General features: G+C 45.5%; 1 protein-coding gene across 3 annotated transcripts in view; it reads left to right on the plus strand.

Moving 5' to 3' along the window:
• ASNS (asparagine synthetase (glutamine-hydrolyzing)) overlaps window positions 1-22,294 on the plus strand; it is a 105,021-nt gene that overhangs the window by 63,949 nt on the left and 18,778 nt on the right. For all 3 annotated transcript variants that reach the window (XM_073629555.1, XM_073629556.1, XM_073629557.1), the window contains exons 5-11: window positions 5,468-5,569; window positions 6,135-6,262; window positions 12,213-12,339; window positions 16,564-16,670; window positions 20,623-20,723; window positions 20,857-20,938; window positions 21,596-21,751. In XM_073629555.1, the coding sequence (XP_073485656.1) occupies window positions 5,468-5,569; window positions 6,135-6,262; window positions 12,213-12,339; window positions 16,564-16,670; window positions 20,623-20,723; window positions 20,857-20,938; window positions 21,596-21,751 (803 nt within the window). The remainder of the gene's footprint in view (window positions 1-5,467; window positions 5,570-6,134; window positions 6,263-12,212; window positions 12,340-16,563; window positions 16,671-20,622; window positions 20,724-20,856; window positions 20,939-21,595; window positions 21,752-22,294) is intronic.

The raw sequence follows: 22,294 nt of genomic DNA on the forward strand, positions 1-22,294 counted from the left end.
CGAAGGGATTCCGCTCAAGTTTGCCTTGCATACACACGGGTCACGCAAAAGTTTGCAGAACTTTCAACCATCAAGAACGCGGTGACGTACAACACTATGACGAGAAAATGAAGTTCAATGCTTCCGAGCATGCGTTGAATTGTTTCCGAGCATGCGTAGGGATTTTACACGTCGGAATTGCCACAGACGATCGCATTTTCGGATAGGAACTTTTTCCCAACCGAAAAACTGAGAACCTGCTCTCAATCTTTTGCTGGCTGGAATTCCGCCAGCAAAAGACCGATGGAGCATATACACGGTCGCATTTTCTGACGAAAAACTCTCATCGGTCTTTTGCTGGCAGCATTTCCGATCGTGTGTACGCGGCACAAGGCTCGGTTCACACTACTGCGACCTGAAAGCCGTGTGACTTATGGTGCGACTTCCTGACAATTTTGTGCGACTTGAGTACTACTTTGATGCAACTTTGGAGGGAGGGGCCACACAGCAGGGAATGCCCGGGTAATCTTCCTGTAATGTCAGATCCAAATCACATCAATATAGATGAGGATCCGACTTGGAGGAGACTTCTATTAAAGTCTATGGGCACAAGTGGGATAGAAGTCGCCTTGAAGTAGTGAAGGAACCTTTTCTAAAGTCGGAGCGACTTTAGTAGTGCTAATTAAGACAGCTCTCATTGACTAACATGGGATTTCACATGTCATGCGACTTGGGGGTCTCCAAAGCCGGATCCCAAGTTGCTGCAGTGTGAACCGAGCCTTAGTGCTCTGGACTGAGACAAGTACACACTATACAGTAGAGGGATGTGCTTTGCTCTTATTTCATGTCTGAGGTTTACAACCACTTTAAAGTAGAACTAAAGTCATGTTATCACTCAGTTCTCAGGCTTAGCGCCTGCGGGGTCAGCTGATGCTGCAGCAGGGACGTGAGTATAGATGTTTGTTCGTTTTTTTTAATTCCCACAAGTGTAATTTTTTCTGAAAATTTGCATTTGATAATCGGCGACATTAAAAATGCAACAGTCACTCATTTATTCTCCAGGGCCTCTGCTTTCACAAAGTATATACTGTTTGTCATTTTTTTTACCCCCCCCCCCCCCCAAAAAAAAAATCCAGATTTTAATATGTATGTAAAAAAATGTTTAGATGGCAAGTGGTTAAAGTGCTACTAAACCCACAACAGTAAAATCAGTCTGTACTGTATATGCAGTAAAGCATGCTTGTTATACTCACTGTGGAACCTAAGGGGTTAATCCTGCGCATTGTGTAAAAAGGCTGTTTGAGCCTGTCTTCTCTGATCGTCCCCTTCTTCCACTGTCCCCAATCCATCTCCAGATAACACAGAGCCCTGGGGACACTCTGCACATGCTCAGTTTGGTGTGTATTGGCTAGAGTTTTTTTTCTTGGGAGAGTGCATGTGATGGACACAGGGCCAATCAGCATTGTCCACACAGAGGGTCAGGGGTCCTGCGGCCTCATAGGACAATCAGAGCAGAATGAAAACTCCTCCTATAAGCTTTAACCAGACATTATTAGAAGTCACAAGACTGCTATATACTGCGGATGAGAAAGTATTTCGTCGTTTATAGTTACTAAAAAGAATTGCATTTCCATGTTCTGTGTACTGTGGGAGATCAGATATAGTGAATGCAGGGTCCGGGGTTTAGTAACACTTTAAATTACAATGAAAGAGGTACAATTAATAATTAATAAATAAGAAATTCCCTAGAACACATCAAATGTTCACTTTCTGAGTTCAGGTTCATTTTAAGGAGGGGTTAGGAAGTCAGAAATCTACTTTAAAACTACTTTAAACAGTATCTCCAAAACAACTCTGTAAACTTTGTAATGAAAAATGAAATGAAAAATGAAAACAGAAAGGTATTATTTGAAAATGTCATTAGCATGTTGATAAGGGGGGAGGAGGAACCTTTTGCTGCATAAATTGATTACATGGCAACTGATCTTGGTCTCCAGTAGAACTCCAGTAGGGGGACGATCAATGAACAGGGGATGATGGGTGGTGAACAGTGGCGACCCGTCCATACGGGGCGCAAGGGCACCGCCCACCTAATCCATGCGCCTGGCCCCTAATCTACATGCAAGGGCGCTGGACACATGGATTTCTAAGTTTTTTGTTTTTTTTAAGCACATGATTAGAGCCTGGGCCTTCAAAAAAAGGTGGGCTCGGTGCTCAGAGCACTGCTCCCTGAGCCCACCCAGTTGTGTGACCATAGCAAATTAAAGCGGAGTTCCGCTGATTTTTTTCTTTTTAAAAGTCAGCAGCTACAAATACTGCAGCTGCTGACTTTTAAAATATGGGTACTTACCTGTCTAGGGCGCCCGCGATGTCGGCACCCGAAGCCGATCTGTCCCTCGGCTCTCGGGTGGAGACGCCGCCATCTTCGGTATGGAAATCAGGAAGTGAAGCCTTGCGGCTTCACAGCCTGATTCCCTACTGCGCATGCGCGAGTCACGCTGCACGATCCCACTGGTCCCTGCTCTCTTCTGGGACCTGTGTGTCTCCCAGAAGACAGCGGGGGGGGGGGGAGGAGGGGCTAGACATGGCGCAGATATCCACGGATACTGCAGCTATCTATGTCCGGAAGTGGGAGCAAATACCTGGATTAGACAGGTATCTGCTCCTCCCTCCCCCCTGAAGGTGAAGGTTTAATATTCGATATTGAGACCCGATTGACCAAGAGGAGAAGCGATTGTATTGACCACCGAGGAGGAGGAGACTCAGGGGAAGCTGCCGAGGAGCAGGCGCGGAGCAGGAGACACCGAGGAGGAGACGCGGAGCAGGAGACACCGAGGAGGAGACGCGGAGCAGGAGACACCGAGGAGGAGACGCGGAGCAGGAGACACCGAGGAGGAGACGCGGAGCAGGAGACACCGAGGAGGAGACGCTGAGCAGGAGACACCGAGGAGGAGATGCTGAGCAGGAGACACCGAGGAGGAGACGCGGAGCAGCAGACACCGAGGAGGAGACGCGGAGCAGGAGACACCGAGGAGGAGACGTGGAGCAGGAGACACCGAGGAGGAGATGCTGAGCAGGAGACACCGAGGAGGAGACGCGGAGCAGCAGACACCGAGGAGGAGACGCGGAGCAGGAGACATCGAGGAGGAGACGCGGAGCAGGAGACACCGAGGAGGAGACACGGAGCAGGAGACACCGAGGAGGAGACGCGGAGCAGGAGACACCGAGGAGGAGACGCGGAGCAGGAGACACCGAGGAGGAGACGCGGAGCAGGAGACACCGAGGAGGAGACGCGGAGCAGGAGACACCGAGGAGGAGACGCGGAGCAGGAGGCACCGAGGAGGAGACGCGGAGCAGGAGACACCGAGGAGGAGACGCGGAGCAGGAGACACCGAGGAGGAGACGCGGAGCAGGAGACACCGAGGAGGAGACGCGGAGCAGGAGACACCGAGGAGGAGACGCGGAGCAGGAGACACCGAGGAGGAGACGCAGGCCAGCGACCTAGATGGGGTAAGGTAAGTGCAGGGTTTGGCGATAAACCGACCGAATGGGGGGGTGGCGAGTAGTTTGTTTGCCGCCCCCAAAATGGAGCACCAGCCGCCACTGGTGGTGAAGCTTAAAGCAGTATTAAACCCAAAACCAAAAATGTATTATATTGTAGCTTACCAATACTAAAATGTGGTTTTCTTTTTTTAAGCTTCATGTTCCCTCTGTTTTCATCTGGTGATCTGACCAGTAACACACCTCCTGTATTACAGTGCCCCCACTCTGGATGAAGGAGCACAGGGAGCACCTTTTGGATGGAAGTTTAGTCTGGGGGGAGGGTAGTGGTAAATTTATTAGCAGATTTAGATGCACTAACAAATTGAAGTCAAACTCCAGCTCACACTTTATAAGCAGTTACAGCAAACTGCTGTTTTCCTTTTGGGATAAAGCATTTACATGAATAAATAAATGCTGATCGTTGTAAGCACCCCTTTTTGTGTTTAATGGTTTGTTTCCTCTCTGTAACTGATACATTCTGCTGGAGAGCTTGTTCTTTTGAAAAACAACATAGTTAATGGCTGGATCACCAGATGAAAATAGAAGAAAGACTAAAAAAGAAAACAAATACAGCCATCACATCTAAGAATTGGTAAGATGCAATATCATAAATGTTTGCTTTTGTGTTTAACGCCACTTTAAATCAGAGAGTTGCATATGTAGCAATAACTCTCGGTGGAGCTGCTGGTTTAAGTGGGTTGTTACCGTCACCTTCGTTACCTCTATTTCACCAAAACCGGGTCTAGGGTCCCGTTGAGTTTATCACCATACGATGTAGGCACCGGACAGCTCAAATACATTTTCTTAGTGTAGCATTAGGAATTGAAAGCTTGTAGATGAATATATTCTCTCTGTAGAGTTGAATCTTTGCCCGCCTGGATAGGTTTCTCTCACTAACCTAGCAGCCAGTACGTAGCACGAACAAAAGTCTCTGCCACAGACTTGATTGGAACGAAACCCGTACGATCCTCTGCCACAGGATGTAATGGTTTACGATGAACAGCAAATACAGCACTAGAACCTTTAAGCCGACCCGGCAGTACTATACAGTAAGATTACTTTAGGATACATCCTCCAACCGAGTCACCAGGCCCCTCTCCAGACCAGCACTCTGCATGATCCTTCCATGACGGGTCCTCCCCTGGGATCTTCTCAGTTGTCCAGCTTCTTCTCTCAGGATAGACAGCCCAGGACCATTCCTCTGCCGCTGTGGTAGGTCCCAGACAGGCTTCTGGGCCCACCCACACGCTGCAGCGATGTGGGCCTCCCGATCGGAGGACCACGAGGTAGTACTCTTAGTGCATAGCTGTCAGCCACCAGGGCCAGCAGGTGGGACGGAAACGAACCCCTAGAACATGTCGTCTGTCCCATAAATACCCTCTCCCAGAATGCAACTCGGAGGACCACCTCCACCGAGTTATCTCCGGGACAAAGGAGCATCTATACACTTCAATGTGTTGCCTTTCCAACACTGGCCCATAGTAACAACGACACCCACAGGCACAGTTTGAAATTACATGCAACTCAGCCGAGCTGGAACAGAGGCAATCTGACTATGTATGACCAAGATAACCCACTACATTTACCTATCAGCAGTAGATTAAAAATCTACCAGCGCTACACATAGAAGAAGCTTTTTTGGGTAATAAAAATTGTAAATGGAGTACAGGTTCACACCCATGCAGGTTGCAGTTTGCATATTCCAGGTGCATTTTGTGTTTTTCAATACACGTTTTTGATACATTGAAGTCTATGGAACCAGAAAAAAAAGTCCCTGACCCTTTCTATAAAATGTACAGATGTGAACGTGACCCATAGGAGACCATGTTAAATGGACTGTAATGTGTTTCTGCAAAACTGAAAAAGCACTAAAAAAAATGCATAGGTGTGAACCAGGCCTAACAATTAATGTTAATAAACTTACAAAAACACATTTTTGTTTTAGGAATGGACCGAGAAACAGTGAAGAGGAACATCTGTCTTTTGTTTGAAAATGCGGTCAGGAAGCGTTTAATGGCGCACAGAAGAATCGGATGCCTTTTGTCAGGTACATTTTTTTTAGATGAAGCTCATAAATTTTCCTCTATTTTTAGGCTGCTCACTTAGTTTGTTTTCCTGGAAAATGTCATTAATGCATCTTAGACATTTATCTTGTGAAGTTGGAGTTATCATCGGAGATTAGGGGTCGTTTATAATACTCCCACAATGTTTCAGATTTTGGATGAAACCATTTTTCATATTCTTTTAATAATTCATCTCCCAGTCTGGACTGAACTGATTCTTATTGGATAGAATGGGACACTTTTGCGCTTGTAGAAAAAAAAAAAGTAGCAGAAAGATTTTCCAACGTTTTTTAAAACTTTGGCCCATCCAAAACTGAATTTTTTAAAATTATAGATGGGCCAGCTATTGGTGGGTTAAATTATCTTGTGGCATCTCATACCTCTTGGCCATGGCAGTGAGTTCCAGGCCAAGGATCTTCCATGGTCATCATCATCATGGTGGACTAATATCCCTTTGTGGAATTAAACATGGGAGCTCAGTTGAGTGGGTGGAGTTGGGAACACCCACCAGCATTACCTTGTTCAAGCACTTGTCTGTGTCTTTCCCAGGCGGTCTGGACTCCAGTTTGGTTGCAGCCACTCTGCTCAAATTAATGAAGGAACGCAATCTGCCTTATTCTCTGCAAACCTTTGCCATCGGCATGGAGGATAGCCCTGACCTAAAGGCTGCCAGGAAGGTAAGGTGCTATTCCTGTAATACAATTACACACTAAAACCGCAAACTTTAGATTCATGACCCTGTCACCACTTCACACTCTTTTTAGTTTGAATATTTTTTTATTTCATCGTGACTAATAGATATTTGTGCGGTTCCAATTATGTACACTTGTAGATCCCTTTTTAATCTAGAGCATCCTCGCAAGACCTGCTGGTGAACTTAGCCCTATTCCCCCAGTTAGGGCACACAGCCAGGCGCACACCATTTTCTTCACTCTTCTGCTTGCTCAAATGATCAGTCTAGGGGTGCTTTTTTTTTTTTTTTTAGGGTTTTATTGGAACATAGATCTTGGATGGGGTAAGGTAGCATGGGATACCCTAGAACTTAAAGTGATTCTAAAGCCTTAAAGTGATTGTAAAGTCTCATTTAAAAAAAAAACAAAAAAAACAAACATGTTATACGTACCTGCTCTCTGCAGTTGGTTTTGCACAGAGCAGCCCAGATCCTCCTCTTCTCGGGTCCCTCTTCTGCTCTCCTGGCCCCTCCCTCCTGGTGAGTGCCCCCAAAGCAAGCAGCTTGCTATGGGGGCACCCCAGCCGAGTCACAGCTCCCTGTGTCCATTCAGACATGGCGCCGCGACCTGGCCCGCCCCCTTTCTCTCCTCATTGGCTGATTGACTTTGACAGCATCGGTATCCAATGGCGCCGCTGCTGTGTCTCAGGCAATCAGGAGGGAGAGTCCCGAGACGGGTGAGGGACTCGTGGATATCGTTGGATAGAGATGGGGCTCAGGTAAGTATTAGGGGGGCTGCTACACACAGAAGGCTTTTTATCTTAATGCATAGAATGCATTAAGATAGAAAGCCTTCTGACTTTACAACCACTTTAAGGTTTTTCACCTTCATTCGTTCTATGCCTTAAAGTGAAAAAACCTTCTGTGCTGCAGCTTCCCCCCAGCCCCCCCCCTTTTTCCTACCTGAGCCCGATCCGAATCAGAGATGTGCACAAGAGCAGCGGCTCCTGCCACTGTCTCCTTCCTCATTGGGTAAATTGATAACAGGAGGAGCCATTGGCTCCCGCTTCTGTCAATCAAATGCTGTAACATAGGGGCGGGGGGCAGAGCCGAGTCGAGTCACGCTGTCTGTGCCAATGGACGCAGCAGCAGGGCTCAGGAGCGAGCATGCATGGGTGCCCCCCATGGAAAGTGGCGCCGACGGGGGACCACAGAAGAAGAGGATCAGGGCTGCTCTGTGCAAAAGCATTGCACAGAGCAGGTAAGTATAACATGTTTGTTATTTTCATTAAAAAAAACCCATAAGGTTTAATATCACTTTAAGAACTTAACGCTTGAGGACTCTTCTGTAGCTTGCTGAGCTAGGCAAAAATGTCCCACAGAGTCTCTAATGTTGACAGGTGACTAGGACTTCCCAAAGGACCAAAAAAAGTGCACACAGTCACTAACTTTTTCAGCAAGGGGTCATTTACTCACATGGCCACAGGATCGTCAGTTGCCTCCTTCCAATATCCCCTGGGTACTCTCCAGCGAGGAAGATGTAGACTCACACTACCATAGGACAGTTGGACACCTTTCCCCCAACTTCCCCCTCGTACTCTCCAGTGAGCTTCTCCAGACCCAAACAATCTCCAGATCTAAACATTAGCGAATAGGCCCCCCAGCTGAAGCCTCAGTTGGGACCTTGATGTTTTCTAGATGACACCTGTCAGCAAATCCTGTCTCAGGGACAGAGCCCTTGCACACGGGTCTCCTCCAGCAGGACTGGACCCAGGAAATCTGCACCTCCTGCCTCAGGCCCCCAGACTATTTATGAGCACTTCCTCCACCTTCTGGGCACACCTTCCCAGGGATTGGCTGGAGTCTCATAAATATTCAGGCTGCTTACTCTGTTCTTCCTCCCACTATAATTGTAGAATTCTCTAGAATACAGGAGGAAGTAATCAAAGCAGCAGCCTGTGAGACATTTAGCAGGCCTTAATAATGAACCTCTGCTTCACTAATTACAGAGGAGTTAACTAAATCTACCTAACAGCCTACACTACTCTAGGAGGTTGCTACATTAACCGTTTTCCGATCAGCTGCCGTCATTATACTGCAGCAGGTCGGCACGATCCTGCGAGCCGTTGTAGCTATACGTCGGCTCCTTTAAGCGGGATAGCAGGCACGCGCGTGCCCGCTGCACTGAGGGGGTGCCAATGCTCGTGGCCAGCGGTCATCACGACCATGTGTAGCAATATAGTTACATTTAATGAAGGTACAACATTTAGCAAGTCACATGGTTGTTGATTAAAACGGGCACATCTAAATATGCAGGAATCTGAGGTAAAGCTGTCCACAGAGCATCCTCTGCACCTCCATCAACATTATCCCTTCCACTGTTCAAGCCTCGCTTTCAGATCGCTCTACTGCAGGATAGTCTTCCGGGTCACGGTTGCAGACTGACAGCGGTGAGAGCCGGCGGTGCGGAGGATGGTCTATGTGGATGTGCCTGTTTAAACATCAACCATGTGAGTCGCTAAATGTTGAACCTTCATTAAATGTAACCATATTGCTACACTTAGAGGCTCCTCTCTTCTCTTTTATACTCTGGAGCTCCTGCTGGATTTTGCTTCTAATCCCCTTGTGGAGGCTTCCATTTGTGGATGGACATTTTATGGTTACACAACCTGATTACACTGCTATAATCTTTTTATATGGACTACAAACGGAAGGACTTATGAATAAATGGTTGTGGAACGGATTGTGTAATGTATCATTGGAGTTTTCATTATTACTTTTGGGGAAATTCGCTTTGATATACAAGTGCTTTGGATTACAAGCATGTTTCCGGAACGAATTATGCTCCCAATCCAGGATTTTACTGTACCTGAAATTAAAAAAAAAGTTTTAAAAATGCTGTGCTGCATGTTACCACAAGGTGGCAGAACTCACCCTGGCAACTGGTTACATATTGTACATGCTGCAGATGGATCTTCCAGAATAAAAAAATAGTAAACTGGATACTTCCTGAATGTTTCTTCATACATCAAGGAACGATTTTCAAAAACTTGAACTGTATTTTAAAGTGAACCTGAACCTATTCTTCAAGTGACTCGGTCTAAAGGCTCATGGTGTTTTACCTTCATGCATTCTATGCACGAAGATACTGTAAAAAACCTCCACTGTGCAGCAGCCCCCCCCCAATACTTAGTTGAGCCCCATCTAAATCCAGTGATGAGCACAAGAGCCTTGGCTCTCTCGGAACTCTCCCTTCTCATTGGCAGAGACAGCAGCAGGAGCCAATGAGGAAAGAGAGGGGGCTGGGCTGAGCTGTAGCTGTGTGTGTGAATGGACGCACATAGCAGTGGCTCAGGAATGAGCCAGCTTGGGTGCCCCCCTGCAGGAGGGCTGGGCCAAGAGCACTGGCGAGGGACCCGAGAAGAAGAGGATTGGGGCAAAACAACTGCACAGAGCAGGTACGTATATGTTTTTTATTATAAAAAAAAAAAAAGCCTTTAATATCACTTTAGGTAGTTGCAATTTTTTTTTATATATAATACAATATTAGCACAAAAGTTTATAAAACCCTTATTTGCAGTAAAAATATCCTAAAGTTAACTTTAGGGCACACAAGCACAATATGTCACCAGGCTGTTGGTAAAATGTAAAAGATGGGGTTGCGATGAGTAGTTAACAAACATGTAAAATCTTAAACTTTTGTGTGCTTGTGCAATGGTGACAAAGTTCTGTTGGTAACAAATTTTCCATAAAAGCCTTTACAGGTCATCAGTTTGGAGTTGACAATGAATGATGGCCCTACAATCATTGCCCTCACTGTAGCGTGTGCGGTAAAACCTAATATGCGTAGTTCAATCCAGTGGTGACTGGTGGTTTTTTGTTTGGGGGGGTGAAAACAACCACCCCCCTGCGACACCTCAAAGCCCCCCTCTTCCTTTGCTGTCTGCCAGTCCACCGACATCACAACTAGGCAGCGGGCACATCGGGCAGTGGCAGGGATCGGGGCATCGGCGAACATCAGGCTGCGGTGTGCATCGGCTTCTCCTCCTTGCTTCCGCTGTGCGTCTCCTCCCCTCCTCCTAGGCATCCAATAGGATCGCCTGTCTTTTCAGCCAATCGGGTGACGGGTATCAGACCTGCTTCCCAATTGCCTGGTAGGAGGATCAGTGTTGCAACAGCGAATACTCATTCGCTGTTGTAACAAGTGGGTGGGCTCATGGCGCAATGCTCTGCGCTATGAGCCATCCCTGTTTTGAAGCCTATTAGAGCCTATGTCTTTAATCAGGTGCTTCAAACAGCCCCCCCCCCCCGCCGCTGTAATTCATGCACCTGGCGTACTGAAAGGGGCCAGACGCATGAATAGGGGGTAGCGGCCGTGGTTCATAGAGCATCAATTAGGATGTGGCGGCCGTGGATAAAGAGGGTGGCGCCCCTAATGGACAAGCCGCCACTGGTGCAATCACTGTTTTCCTAAGGCACACCCCGGAGGTGCACATTTACGTGCATTTGTGAGGGTGGGGCTTTAAATAATTTTACTTTCACTTTTTTCATTTTTTTGGTGGGAGCATGCCTTTATTCTGGTGCACCCGGAATGTGTTTAGCTAATTTAAGCAGAGAGATCAGTTGGGCATCGAATACAAAGTAAATGAGCTGTGTGTGGTCCATTCTTTAGCATTATTTGTCAGGTCTATTTTCTTGTTGTTGGATATTTTGTGTTGATAAGTAATTTGTATGGAATTTGTAATATCAAGAAAAACAGTATGGTAGATATCCAGCAGCAACAGACCCCCCCCCCCCCAGCAACAATTGATTCCCCTAGAAACAATAGACCCTTCCTAGCAGCAATAGATTCCCCCAGCAACAATAGACCCTTCCCAGCAACAATAGACCCTTCCCAGCAACAATAGACCCTTCCCAGCAACAATAGACCCTTCCCAGCAGCAATAGATTCACCTAGCAACAATAGACCCTTTCTAGCAACAATAGACCCTTTCTAGCAACAATAGACCCTTCCCAGCTACAATAGACCCTTCCCAGCGACAATAGACCCTTCCCAGCGACAATAGATTCACCTAGCAACAATAGACCCTTTCTAGCAACAATAGACCCTTTCTAGCAATAATAGATTCCCCCAGCTACAATAGACCCTTCCCAGCGACAATAGACCCTTCCCAGCGACAATAGACCCTTCCCAGCGACAATGGATTCCCCCAGCAACAATGGATCCCCCCAGCAACAATGGATTCCCCCCAGCAACAATGGATTCCCCCCAGCAACAATGGATTCCCCCCAGCAACAATGGATTCCCCCCAGCAACAATGGATTCCCCCCAGCAACAATGGATTCCCCCCAGCAACAATGGATTCCCCCCAGCAACAATGGATTCCCCCAGCAACAATGGATTCCCCCAGCAACAATAGACCCTTCCCAGCAATTATAGGTTCCCCCAGCAACAGTAGACTCCAGTAACAATAAATCTCCAGTAGTCGGCAACAATAGACCACTCCCTCAACAGTAGATCCCTTCCATCAATAATTGATCCCCCAGCAACATAAGCCCAACCAACGAAAATAGTTTCCCCCACCAACAACAATAAACCTCCTCTGCAACCATAGACTGCCACGTAAAAATTGATTCCATCCACCAATAGATCCCCAAACAGCCAGCAACAATAGACCCCTCCCACAACAGTAGATCCCCTTCAGCAACAACTGACCCCACTAGCAACATAAGCCCCCCCTCCCCCAACAACAATACTAGACCTCCCCCATTAAAAAAAGATCCCCTCCAGGAACAATAGATCCCCCACCAGCCAGCATCAATAGACTCTCCAGCACACCCCAGCACCCCTTGCCATTACATATATTCAGTGGTGGAGGTGCTGCGTTCCCACTGAAAAAAAAGCCCTGTGCCCGTGTCTCCCTTATGCCCATGTTCACCCCTTATATACTTTTCAGGTGGCCAATCACATAGGAAGCGAGCACCACGAGGTCATGTTTGATGCAGAAGAGGGGATCCAAGCAGTTGATGAGGTCATCTTCTCTCTGGAGACCTATGACATCACAACAGTACGAGCCTCCGTTGGTAAGATCCGGATCTTCGCAGGTCTTTGAAATCCTCAAGGTTTACAGATTGCCTTTTATTCAATTAGATGTGTCTTTCCTGGATCGGGCTGCTCTGACCCAGGAGGATAAATGGAGCAATCCGGCCCTCTGTAATTCCCAGCATTGTCTGAGATAATGACATTCTTTCTCATTTGGGCAGTAATGTGCGTACTTCTTTGAAGAGGGGAATCTTTTGATTCTTCATTGTGCCGAGGCTCCGACATGGCACAAGCTGCTTTTTAGATTTCACTTTTAGCCTTTTTTTTTTACTATTGAAGGAATATAAAATATTTGACAAGGAACAGACAACATTCACATAATTATGTTTTATTATGGCTCCAAAATACTACAAAGACCAAAGTGTCCGCTAAATGAAAGGAATAAATCGATTGTATGTTACTGGAAAATATTAAGATTAGACAGAACGTTGTTTGCACGACATTTTCTGGAAGGAAGGGCGTTTTATAGTTAGATTGAAACTATTATGGTTTGGGGGGTCTATTGTATTTTAACCACTTCAGCCCCAGAAGATTTGGCTGCTGAATGACCAGGCCATTTTTTGCGACTGCGCCGCTTTAACTGACAATTGTGCGGTCGTGCGACGCTGCACCCAGACAAAATTGACGTCCTTTTTTTCACACAAACAGAGCTTTCTTTTGGTGGTATTTGGTCGCCTCTGCGGTTTTTATTTTTTGCGCTATAAACAAAAAAGGGCAACAGTTTTGAAAAAAAAACCCACAATATTTTGTACTTTTTGCTATAATAAATATACCCATTTTTTTTTTTTTTTAAAAAAGAAATTTTTTTCTCAGTTTAGGCAGATATGTATTCTTCTATATATTTTTGGTAAAAAAAAAAATCACAATAAGCATATATTGATTGGTTTACGCAAAAGTTATACCGTCTACAAAATAGGGGATATATTTATAGCATATTTATTATTATTATTTTTTTACTAGTAATGGCGGCGATCTGCAATTTTTATCGGGACTGCGACATTATGACGGACACATGGGACACTTTTGACACATTTTTGGGACCATTGGCATTTATACAGTGATCAGTGCTATAAAAATGCATTGATTACTGTAAAAATGTCACTGGCAGGGAAGGGGTTAACACTAGGGGGCAATCAAGGGGTTATCTGTGTTCCCTATGTATGTTTCTAACTGTAGGGGGAGGGGACTGACCCAGAGAAAATGACAGATCGTGATTCCTAGCTATTAGGAACTTGCGATCTGTCTCTCCTCACAGAACAGGGATGTGTGTGTTTATACACACACATCCCTGTTCTGCCTCTCGTGCCCGCGATCGCTCGTGGCTGGCGGTCATCGCGACCATCGGCCACGAGCATCGGCACTCCCGCAGTGTAGCGGGCGCGTGCCTGCTATCCGATCCCGCGAGCCGACGTATAGCTACAATGGCTCGCGGGATCGTGCCGACCTGCACCAGTATAATGACGGCGGCTGGTCGGCAAGCGGTTAAAAAAATAAAACAAAAAAACACTGGGACGTAAAGTGATTGTAAACTCTCACCTTGTAAAACAACCCATTCAGTTTAAAAGAGAAATGAAAGGTAAAACATTTGGGTATAGATATAAAAAAAACATTTTAAATACCTTTTCTCCCCTTTTTTTTATAAGTGATCACATTCCCACTGTTCTCAGTTGCATAAGAGCTGGGGGAGGAGAAACAGCAGCACACTGATCTTCCCAGCAAAAGGCTGTGCAGGGGGAGGGGTGTCAGGACAAGTCTGATCTAACTCAGGCTTGTGGCTGCCCCAGCATACCTGCAGAGGGCAAATCCATCTATGGCAAAGTCCATAGTTGGCATTATCAAGAGGTACTACAAGCCCCAGTGATCCTCCTGAGCAGTGGGAACTGGATTTCAAGACTCCGGTAGAACGGCAGTACGATAAACCCTAGGTTTTTCCTATGTTCGCCCCCGGGCTTCAACCCCTTGTTCCTTTTTATATCACACAAAACCAGTGGGTTGGACACATTGAAGCCCACCAAAAGAAAACCTGGGAACACAATTAACTCTCGACTTTGCGGCTGGGGCAACTTTAACTACTTAAGGACCGGAAGATTTTCCCCCTTAATGACCAGGCCATTTTTTGCGATATGGCACTGCGTCGCTTTAAGTGACAATTGCGCGGTCGTGCGACGACGTACCCAAACAAAATTGATGTCCTTTTTCTCCCGCAAATAGATCTTACTTTTGGTGGTATTCGATCACCTCTGCGGTTTTTATTTTTTGCGCTATAAACAAGAAATAGCGACAATTTTGAAAAAAAAAAACAAAAAAAAAAAAGTCTTCATTAGTTTAGACCGATATGTATTCTTCTATGTATTTTTGGTAAAAAAAATTGCAATAAGTGTATATTGATTGGTTTGCACAAAAGTTATAGCATCTACAAAATAGAGAATAGATTTATGGCATTTTTACCATTTTTTTTTTTTTCTACTAGGAATGGAGGTGATCAGTAATTTTTTAGCGGGACTGTGACATTGCGGCGGACAGATCAGACACCTAACTGACATTTTAGACACTTTTTTTGGGAACAAGTGACGTTATGAAAGTAATCAGTGGTAAAAAGAAGCACTGTTATTGTACTAATGACACTGGCAGGGAAGGGATTAACACTAGGGGTGATCAAGGGGTTAAATGTGTTCCCTCACTGTGTGTTTACTAACTGTATGGGGGACTGCGTGACTCGGGAAACACACAGATCCGTCTTCTTGCATAGCAGAAAGACAGGATCTGTGTGATCTTCCCTGTCAGAACGGAGGCAGATCCCCGTTCTGTCACTGTGGGGAACAATCTCGGACATCGAGTCCACCCCACCCGCAGCTTGGCTCCCCCGTTGGCCACTGGGCGTGTGTGCACTCCCACAAATCACCATGTACGAGCCGACGTACAATGATGGCGATTCGCGGGAACCAGCCACATTGCCACAGTACAACTGCAGTGGCTGGTCCTTAACTGCTTGCCCACCAGCCGCCGTCATTTTACGTAGCTATACGTCGGCTCGCGGGATCAGGATAGCAGGCACGTGCCCGCTGCACCACGGGGGTGCCAATGCTCGTGGCCCATGGTTGTGATGACTGCCGGCCACGAGCAATCGCGAGCATGAGGGATAGAACACAGAAGTGTGTGTGTGTAAACACACAAATCCTTGGTCTGTTCTGAGAGGAGTGACAGATCGTGTGTTCCTATTAGCTAGGAACCACGATCCGTCACTTCCTCTAGTCAGTCCCCTCCCCCTTCAGTTAGAATCACCTCCCAGGGAACACAATTAACCCCTTGATTGCCCCCTAGTGTTAACCCCTTCACTGTCAGTGACATTTTTACAGTAATCAATGCATTTTTATAGCACTGATCGCTGTATAAATGTCAATGGTCCCAAAAATGCGTCAAAATTGTCCGATGTGTCCGCCATAATGTCGCAGTCATGATCGCCGACATTACTAGTAAAAAAATAAATTATAAAAATGCTATAAATATATCAATACAAATATATCCCCTATTTTGTACACACTATAACTTTTGCGCAAACCAATCAATAAACGCTTATTGCAATTTTTCTTTTTTTTTTTTTTTTTTTACCAAAAATATGTAGAAGAATACATATCGGCCTAAACTGAGAAAAAATTGTTCTTTTAAAAAAAAAAAAAATGGATATTTATTATAGCAAAAAGGACAAAATATTGTGTTTTTTTCAAAATAGTCTCTCTTTCTTTGTTTATTGCGCAAAAAAACAAAAAACAAAACGCACAATACCACCAAACTCTATTTGTGAGAAAAAAAGAACGTTAACTTTGTTTGAGTTCAGCATCGCACGACCGCGCAATTGTCAGTTAGCGATGCAGTGCCGAATCGCAAAAAATGGCCCGGCCATTCAGCAGCCAAATCTTCAGAGGCAGAATTGGTAAAGAGGTTAACTAGTACCTTCCCACAAACTCACCATGAGAAATGCCATGCAGCCTTCGTTGTAGTGCTTATAGACAGCAAGTTGCTGCAAAAAAAAGTAGCAGGAGACCAGCAGAACTGATATAAAACAAAAGAAGAAAACAGCTATTTTATTAAAAGCAATGCAATTGTTCACGGCACAAAGTGCTTTAGCAAACTAAATATCATTCAGTTAGGGCTTATAATACACCATCTGAGAATAACGTAACACACATTATTTGTATTTGTTGCAGGAATGTATCTGGTTTCCAAGTATATTCGGAAGAAAACGGACAGCGTGGTTATATTCTCTGGCGAAGGCTCTGATGAGCTCACCCAGGGCTACATCTACTTCCACAAGGTTAATAAGTTTCATTATTTCTCATCTGAATTCTGAGTCTTTGTGGGAAGATGATGGATGCATTTATGGAATTTCTGTAATTGTTCCTGAGCAGAATATGGAGGAATATGGCGTGGCCCAGAGACACGCCATTGATGCTCTTGTTCCGTGTGAGGGTCACGGACCAGCTCATTCCAACGAGGGAAAACAAAATCCAGATGGCAAAACTTTAATCAGCTTTGTGTATGTACAATGTGCATTTTAAGCAGCAGAAACATTGAAGGTCGATTCGATTCAGATGTAAAATATGAAATTGTAATATCAGCTGCAAAATCCAATTACTTCTATACTACATCACAAGGAGAATACAACAACTCAATTATAAAAACTTTGTAAGGATAAAAAAAAAAGAGGAAAATGAAAATACATTTTAGAGTAAATACTGAAATGAACAAACATTACGGTGATTCATCACTTTTTTTTTTTGTTCTTAAACCTTTCCTTATGCCGCGTACACACGAGCGGACTTTACGGCAGACTTTGCCCAGCGGACGGGATTTCGTCTGACAATTCGATCGTGTGTGGGCTCCAGCGGACTTTGTTTTCTCAAAAGTTGGACGGACTTAGATTTGAAACATGTTTTAAATCTATCCGTCAAACTCGAGTCCGGTCAAAAAGTCCGCTCGTCTGTATGCTAGTCCGACGGACAAAAAGCCACGTTAGGGCAGCTATTGGCTACTGGCTATGATCTTCCTTGTTTTAGTCCGGTCGTACGTCATCACGTACGAATTCGACGGACTTTGGTGGATTGTGTGTAGGCAAGTCCGTTCATTCGGAAAGTCCGTCATAAAGTCCGTCGAAAAGTCCGCCGGGCAAAGTCTGCCGTAAAGTCCACTCGTGTGTGCGCGGCATTAGAATTTGCTTTTTCATGAGCAAATGCCCTTTGGCTTACATCCTCCTGTTGCTTGCCTGCCAATGAATGTAGCTTTTAAAGGATATCTGTCTTGATGAAATATAGAGGCTTCTATTGCTAATTTCTCCATCTAAAAAATGCTGTTCATCTGGTTGTCATGCTGCTCCAGTGTCTTCAGCATTTTATGAGTCCCTGTCCCATAGCAAGTATGCAGATCAGGAATTCTAACTTCATTCTGAATTTATTCTTGAGTTGTAGGTGAGCTGAGAGTAGACTGGAAGTCTGGCTGCTTGGAAGTCTTGCTGGATAAACTGGAAGCCTGGCTGTTAGGAGCTCCTAAGAAGTTGTAGTTGGCACTCAGATTAGACAGGACACCATACTCTTTATCGGTTACGAATTTCTGAGATTGACATGAAGCTCAGACAGGGCTATTGGTTTTTTCGTACAAGTGCTAGGATTTCCTGAAATTTAAGGGTCGGTTAACACTAGGACGACTTGTCAGGCGACCTAACCGCCTGACAAGTAGCGTCCCGTTCTGTACAATGAAACCGTTCTAATCGGAGCGATGCAAGTTCCTGTACTACTTTGGGGGCGACTTGAGGCAACTTGCATAGACTTCTTCCCATACAGCTAATAGGACTTCCTGCCCAGGATCTCACACCTGGATGGCTGTCATGTACTTGATGGTTTTGAGCCTGAATTGCAGAGGTAAGCCTCCCTTACGACTCCCACTTACGTCCCCCTGGTAAGGTAACAGAAGGCACAGGTGTGAGGAGGGGCACGGATGCCTGGCAGGATCAGTAGACTGGATCAGGTTAGCAGACTGGATCAGGTTAGCAGACTGGTTCAGGAACAGCTCAGTAGACTGGAACGGCTTAGCAGACTGGATCAGCTTAGCAGACTGGATTAGGTTCAGCTCAGCAGACTGGAACAGATTAGCAGACTGGTTCAGATTTAGCAGGCTGGATCAGGACCAGGAATAGATAGTCAACACAAGGATAGTCAGACAGGCCGGGTCGGGTATCAGGCGGGCAGCAAAGGTACAGAGGTGCAGACAGAAGAGTAGTCACAAACAAGCCGAGATCAGGTGCAGGCAGATAACTGGGTGGTCACAGGTAAGCCGGGTCCTTCGCAGGTAATAGTCACAGATCAGGTTAAAGGCACACAACGCTGTAGAGCAGACAGCAGAGACTGTATGCGACAGGCAGGTTTAAATAGCCCGCCTGGCGCCAACAGAGGTGCGTGCGCGTGTGAAAGCGTGCGCGCACGCATGCGCAATGGCACCCGCAATGGTGAACCAGGGAACCTGGAGCGCCTGTTACTGTCAGGATCTTCATGACAATGGCAGTCTTCCAATACAACTAGTAGATCTTCCTAAGGTTTAGATGGAGCTCATGGTGGGATGTGGTCTTTACATACAGCTGGTAGCTCATCCTGAGTTTTAGATATAGCTTACTGTCACAATCAGGAGTCAGGCTGGAAGACTATAGCAGTGGGAAGCTCACACAGAACCCAGCAGGATAGGTACACAGGCAGGTCACCATGGCAGATGACGCATGCTCACCTGAGATGCGGAGTCTAAGTACTAACTGGTGTTCACCAGAACTCCCAATGGTGGAGATGGATTTTGCTGCATGTTAGCACCAGGTTTGCGGTCCTCAAGATCGCCTCACCAGGTAAGATCGCCACATCATCCCTTTAATCCAGGACACACATTAATTACACAGGTTCTGTGGCCGATTAAGGTGGTAATTAAACTCACTTGGTGCCTTATCTGCATTAAATCAGCCTCAGAACCTGTGTAATTCATACGTGTCCTGAATTAAAGGGATGATGTGGTAACCCTATCACCAGGAGGTGAGCAAGCTGGGGACCAGTAGCTGATTAAGCAGGTAAGGATCAAACAAGCATAGTTGAGGAACAAGCCAAAAGGTCAGTAACAAGTAGTTGTAGGTTGGGATCAGGCGGGAGCGTAGTTGAGGAACAAGCCAAGGTTGGATAACAAGTGGTAGCAAAATATGGACAGCCGCAGGGAAGACAAGAGTGAGATACTGGCAAACAGGAAGTACAGAGACACGGCTTAAATCAGGAAGTTCATGGGAGGAGCAAAGAGTTCAAGGTTCAGCAGAAGTCAAGGCACAAGGCAGGGTTTTCCAATGGATCAGACAGGGTGCTGTCCAGCATCTCAGGTAGCTCAGTAAGAAACATTACTACCAGACACAGCAGAGGTCCTGGGTTCAAGTCCAGGCCCTGACACTTACACTGGGTGGTGGCCATCCAATACAGCTGGTAGTTCTTCCTGAGATTAGATGGAGGTCCAACCAGGTTGGTGGTCTGTTTGGCTGAATAGACTGGAAGCCCGGCTGTTGGGAGCCCCTAAGAAGTTGTGGATGGCACTCACATTAGACTGTAAACCCTCTTCCCATACAGCTGCCAGTTATTTCTGAGATTTAGGTGGAGCTCACACCTAGATGGCAATTTTTCCAAAACAGCTAGTAGGTCTTCCTGAGATTTAGATGAAGCTCCCATACAGTTGGTAGGACTTCCTGAGATTTAGATGGAGCTCATGCTAGGATGTGGCCTTCGCATACAGCCATTATGTCTCTGAGTTTTAGGCTCGGTTCACACCTAATGCCGATACGGCTCCCAGCAGGGGTCCTGTGCTTTTCCAGTCCGATTTCAGAGTTTTGGGCTGAATTCGGACCTGAAATGGACCAAAAGACGCATAGGGCTCCTGTGCAAATTTGCACCAGAGCCTCAGCGGAGATATGTGAACTGGCACCATAGAGCCGGTTCACAATCTCCTGCTATTGCGAATTGGATGCACAGATCCAGCATCCAATTCGCAATAGTGTGAACCCGGCCTCAGATGAAGCTCACTCTGGGTGGTGATCATCCAATACAGCTGGTAGGCTTTCCTGAGATTAGATGAGGCTGGTGGTCTTCCTCTGCAGCTGTTTTCCTTGGATTTTTATGGAACGCATATTGGGCTAGTTGTTTTTACATGTAGCTGGCTGGCATTTAAATATGCAATTATGTACAACATAAATTCTCCCACAGGCACCATCTTCAGAAGAGGCAGCAGAGGACAGTGAGCGCCTACTACGAGAACTCTATATGTTCGACGTGCTTCGTGCTGACCGGACAACAGCTGCACATGGGTAAGTAAGTTATCAAAGTCATGTAAGGCCAGCTAAATAGGTGGAATACAAGATTGGTATTATGGTTGTAGAAAGGAAACAAGCATGGCACAAACTAGGCTATGACACAACACTGTTCCATTTTGCTCCCCAGCCTAGAACTTAGAGTGCCCTTCCTGGATCATCGTTTTACAGCCTACTATCTGTCTCTGCCTCCCGAGCTACGAATTCCAAAGGTAACCGATTACATTAACACAAACATTTTGATTAAATTACCCAATTATATCATGTTGTGGCCAGACCCGATCTGCCTACACAAGCATAAAAATTCTTCCAGCTTTTGTAATTAAAGTGGAGTTCCACCTACTTTTACAACTCTGCAGCATCCCTCATTAAACTGTGCACTGTAAAGGAATTGGATATTTTTTCATTTTTTTTCTCAGCACCTACTGTATATCTGCTGTATTCATTTTTCATTTCCTCCTCCCTGGCCGTGGCCCATCGCATCATTTCCGTGGCCATCTTAAGTGTGGGCATCTGAAGCCAGATTGTATTTCTTCCTGGATCTCATCCTTGCAGATCTCACACATGCTCAGTGCAGCACAAGCAGTGTAATAGGTTTCAGGTCAGGTTTCCATAGCAACGGCAGTGTCAGAGGAAGTTGCCGCCCCTTCCCAGAAGGCATTGCAAACAGGAAATGATGCGATGGGCCACGGCCAGGGAGGAGGAAGTGAAAAATGAATACAGCAGATATACAGTAGGTGCTGAGAAAAAAAAATGTAAAAATATCCAATTCGTTTACAGTGCACAGTTTAGTGAGGGATGCTAAAGAGTTGTAAAAGTGGGCGGAACTCCACTTTAAACAAGTAAAAAATATTTCTGTGTCTTCACAGAATGGAGTAGAAAAATACCTCCTGAGGGAAGCCTTCGAGAGCTCCGATCTCATCCCTAAAGACATTCTGTGGCGACCAAAAGAAGCATTCAGCGACGGACTAACGTCCATCAAGAAGTCATGGTTTAATATCCTGCAGGACCACATAGAACATCAGGTACTACTATCACAGTCCTTGTTTTTAGAAATTATGTAAAAATTCACAGGTCCACTATTGTGAAAAAATGTTAAATCTGATAACTGTATGCGAATAATACTGGTAATGACAGCAGTTTACCAAATTCCTCTTTTTATCCCACAGGTCTTTTTTAAACTCCTTGTTGACTTTTAATGTAAGATTTATGCCCAAAAAAACCTTACATGAAATACACTGGGCATATGCCATACATATGTCCTGTCCCTGAAAAATCAAAAGTGCTAATTTTAAAGGCTTATATGCAAGTTATTGTCATGAAAAGTGTTTGGGGACCCGGGTCCTGCCCCAGGGGACATGGATCAATGCAAAAAAAAGTTTTAAAGACAGAAGTTTTTTCGGGAGCAGTGATTTTAATAATGCTTAAAGTGAAACAATAAAAATGAAATACTCCTTTAAATATTGTACCTGGGGGGTGTCTATAGTATGCCTGTAAAGTGGCGCATTTTTCCCGTGTTTAGAACAATACCACAGCAAAATGACATTTCTAAAGGGAAAAAAGTAATT

The sequence above is a fragment of the Aquarana catesbeiana genome, linkage group LG05 (genome assembly GCF_042186555.1).
Source record: "Aquarana catesbeiana isolate 2022-GZ linkage group LG05, ASM4218655v1, whole genome shotgun sequence".
In the NCBI taxonomy this organism is placed as follows: domain Eukaryota; kingdom Metazoa; phylum Chordata; class Amphibia; order Anura; family Ranidae; genus Aquarana; species Aquarana catesbeiana.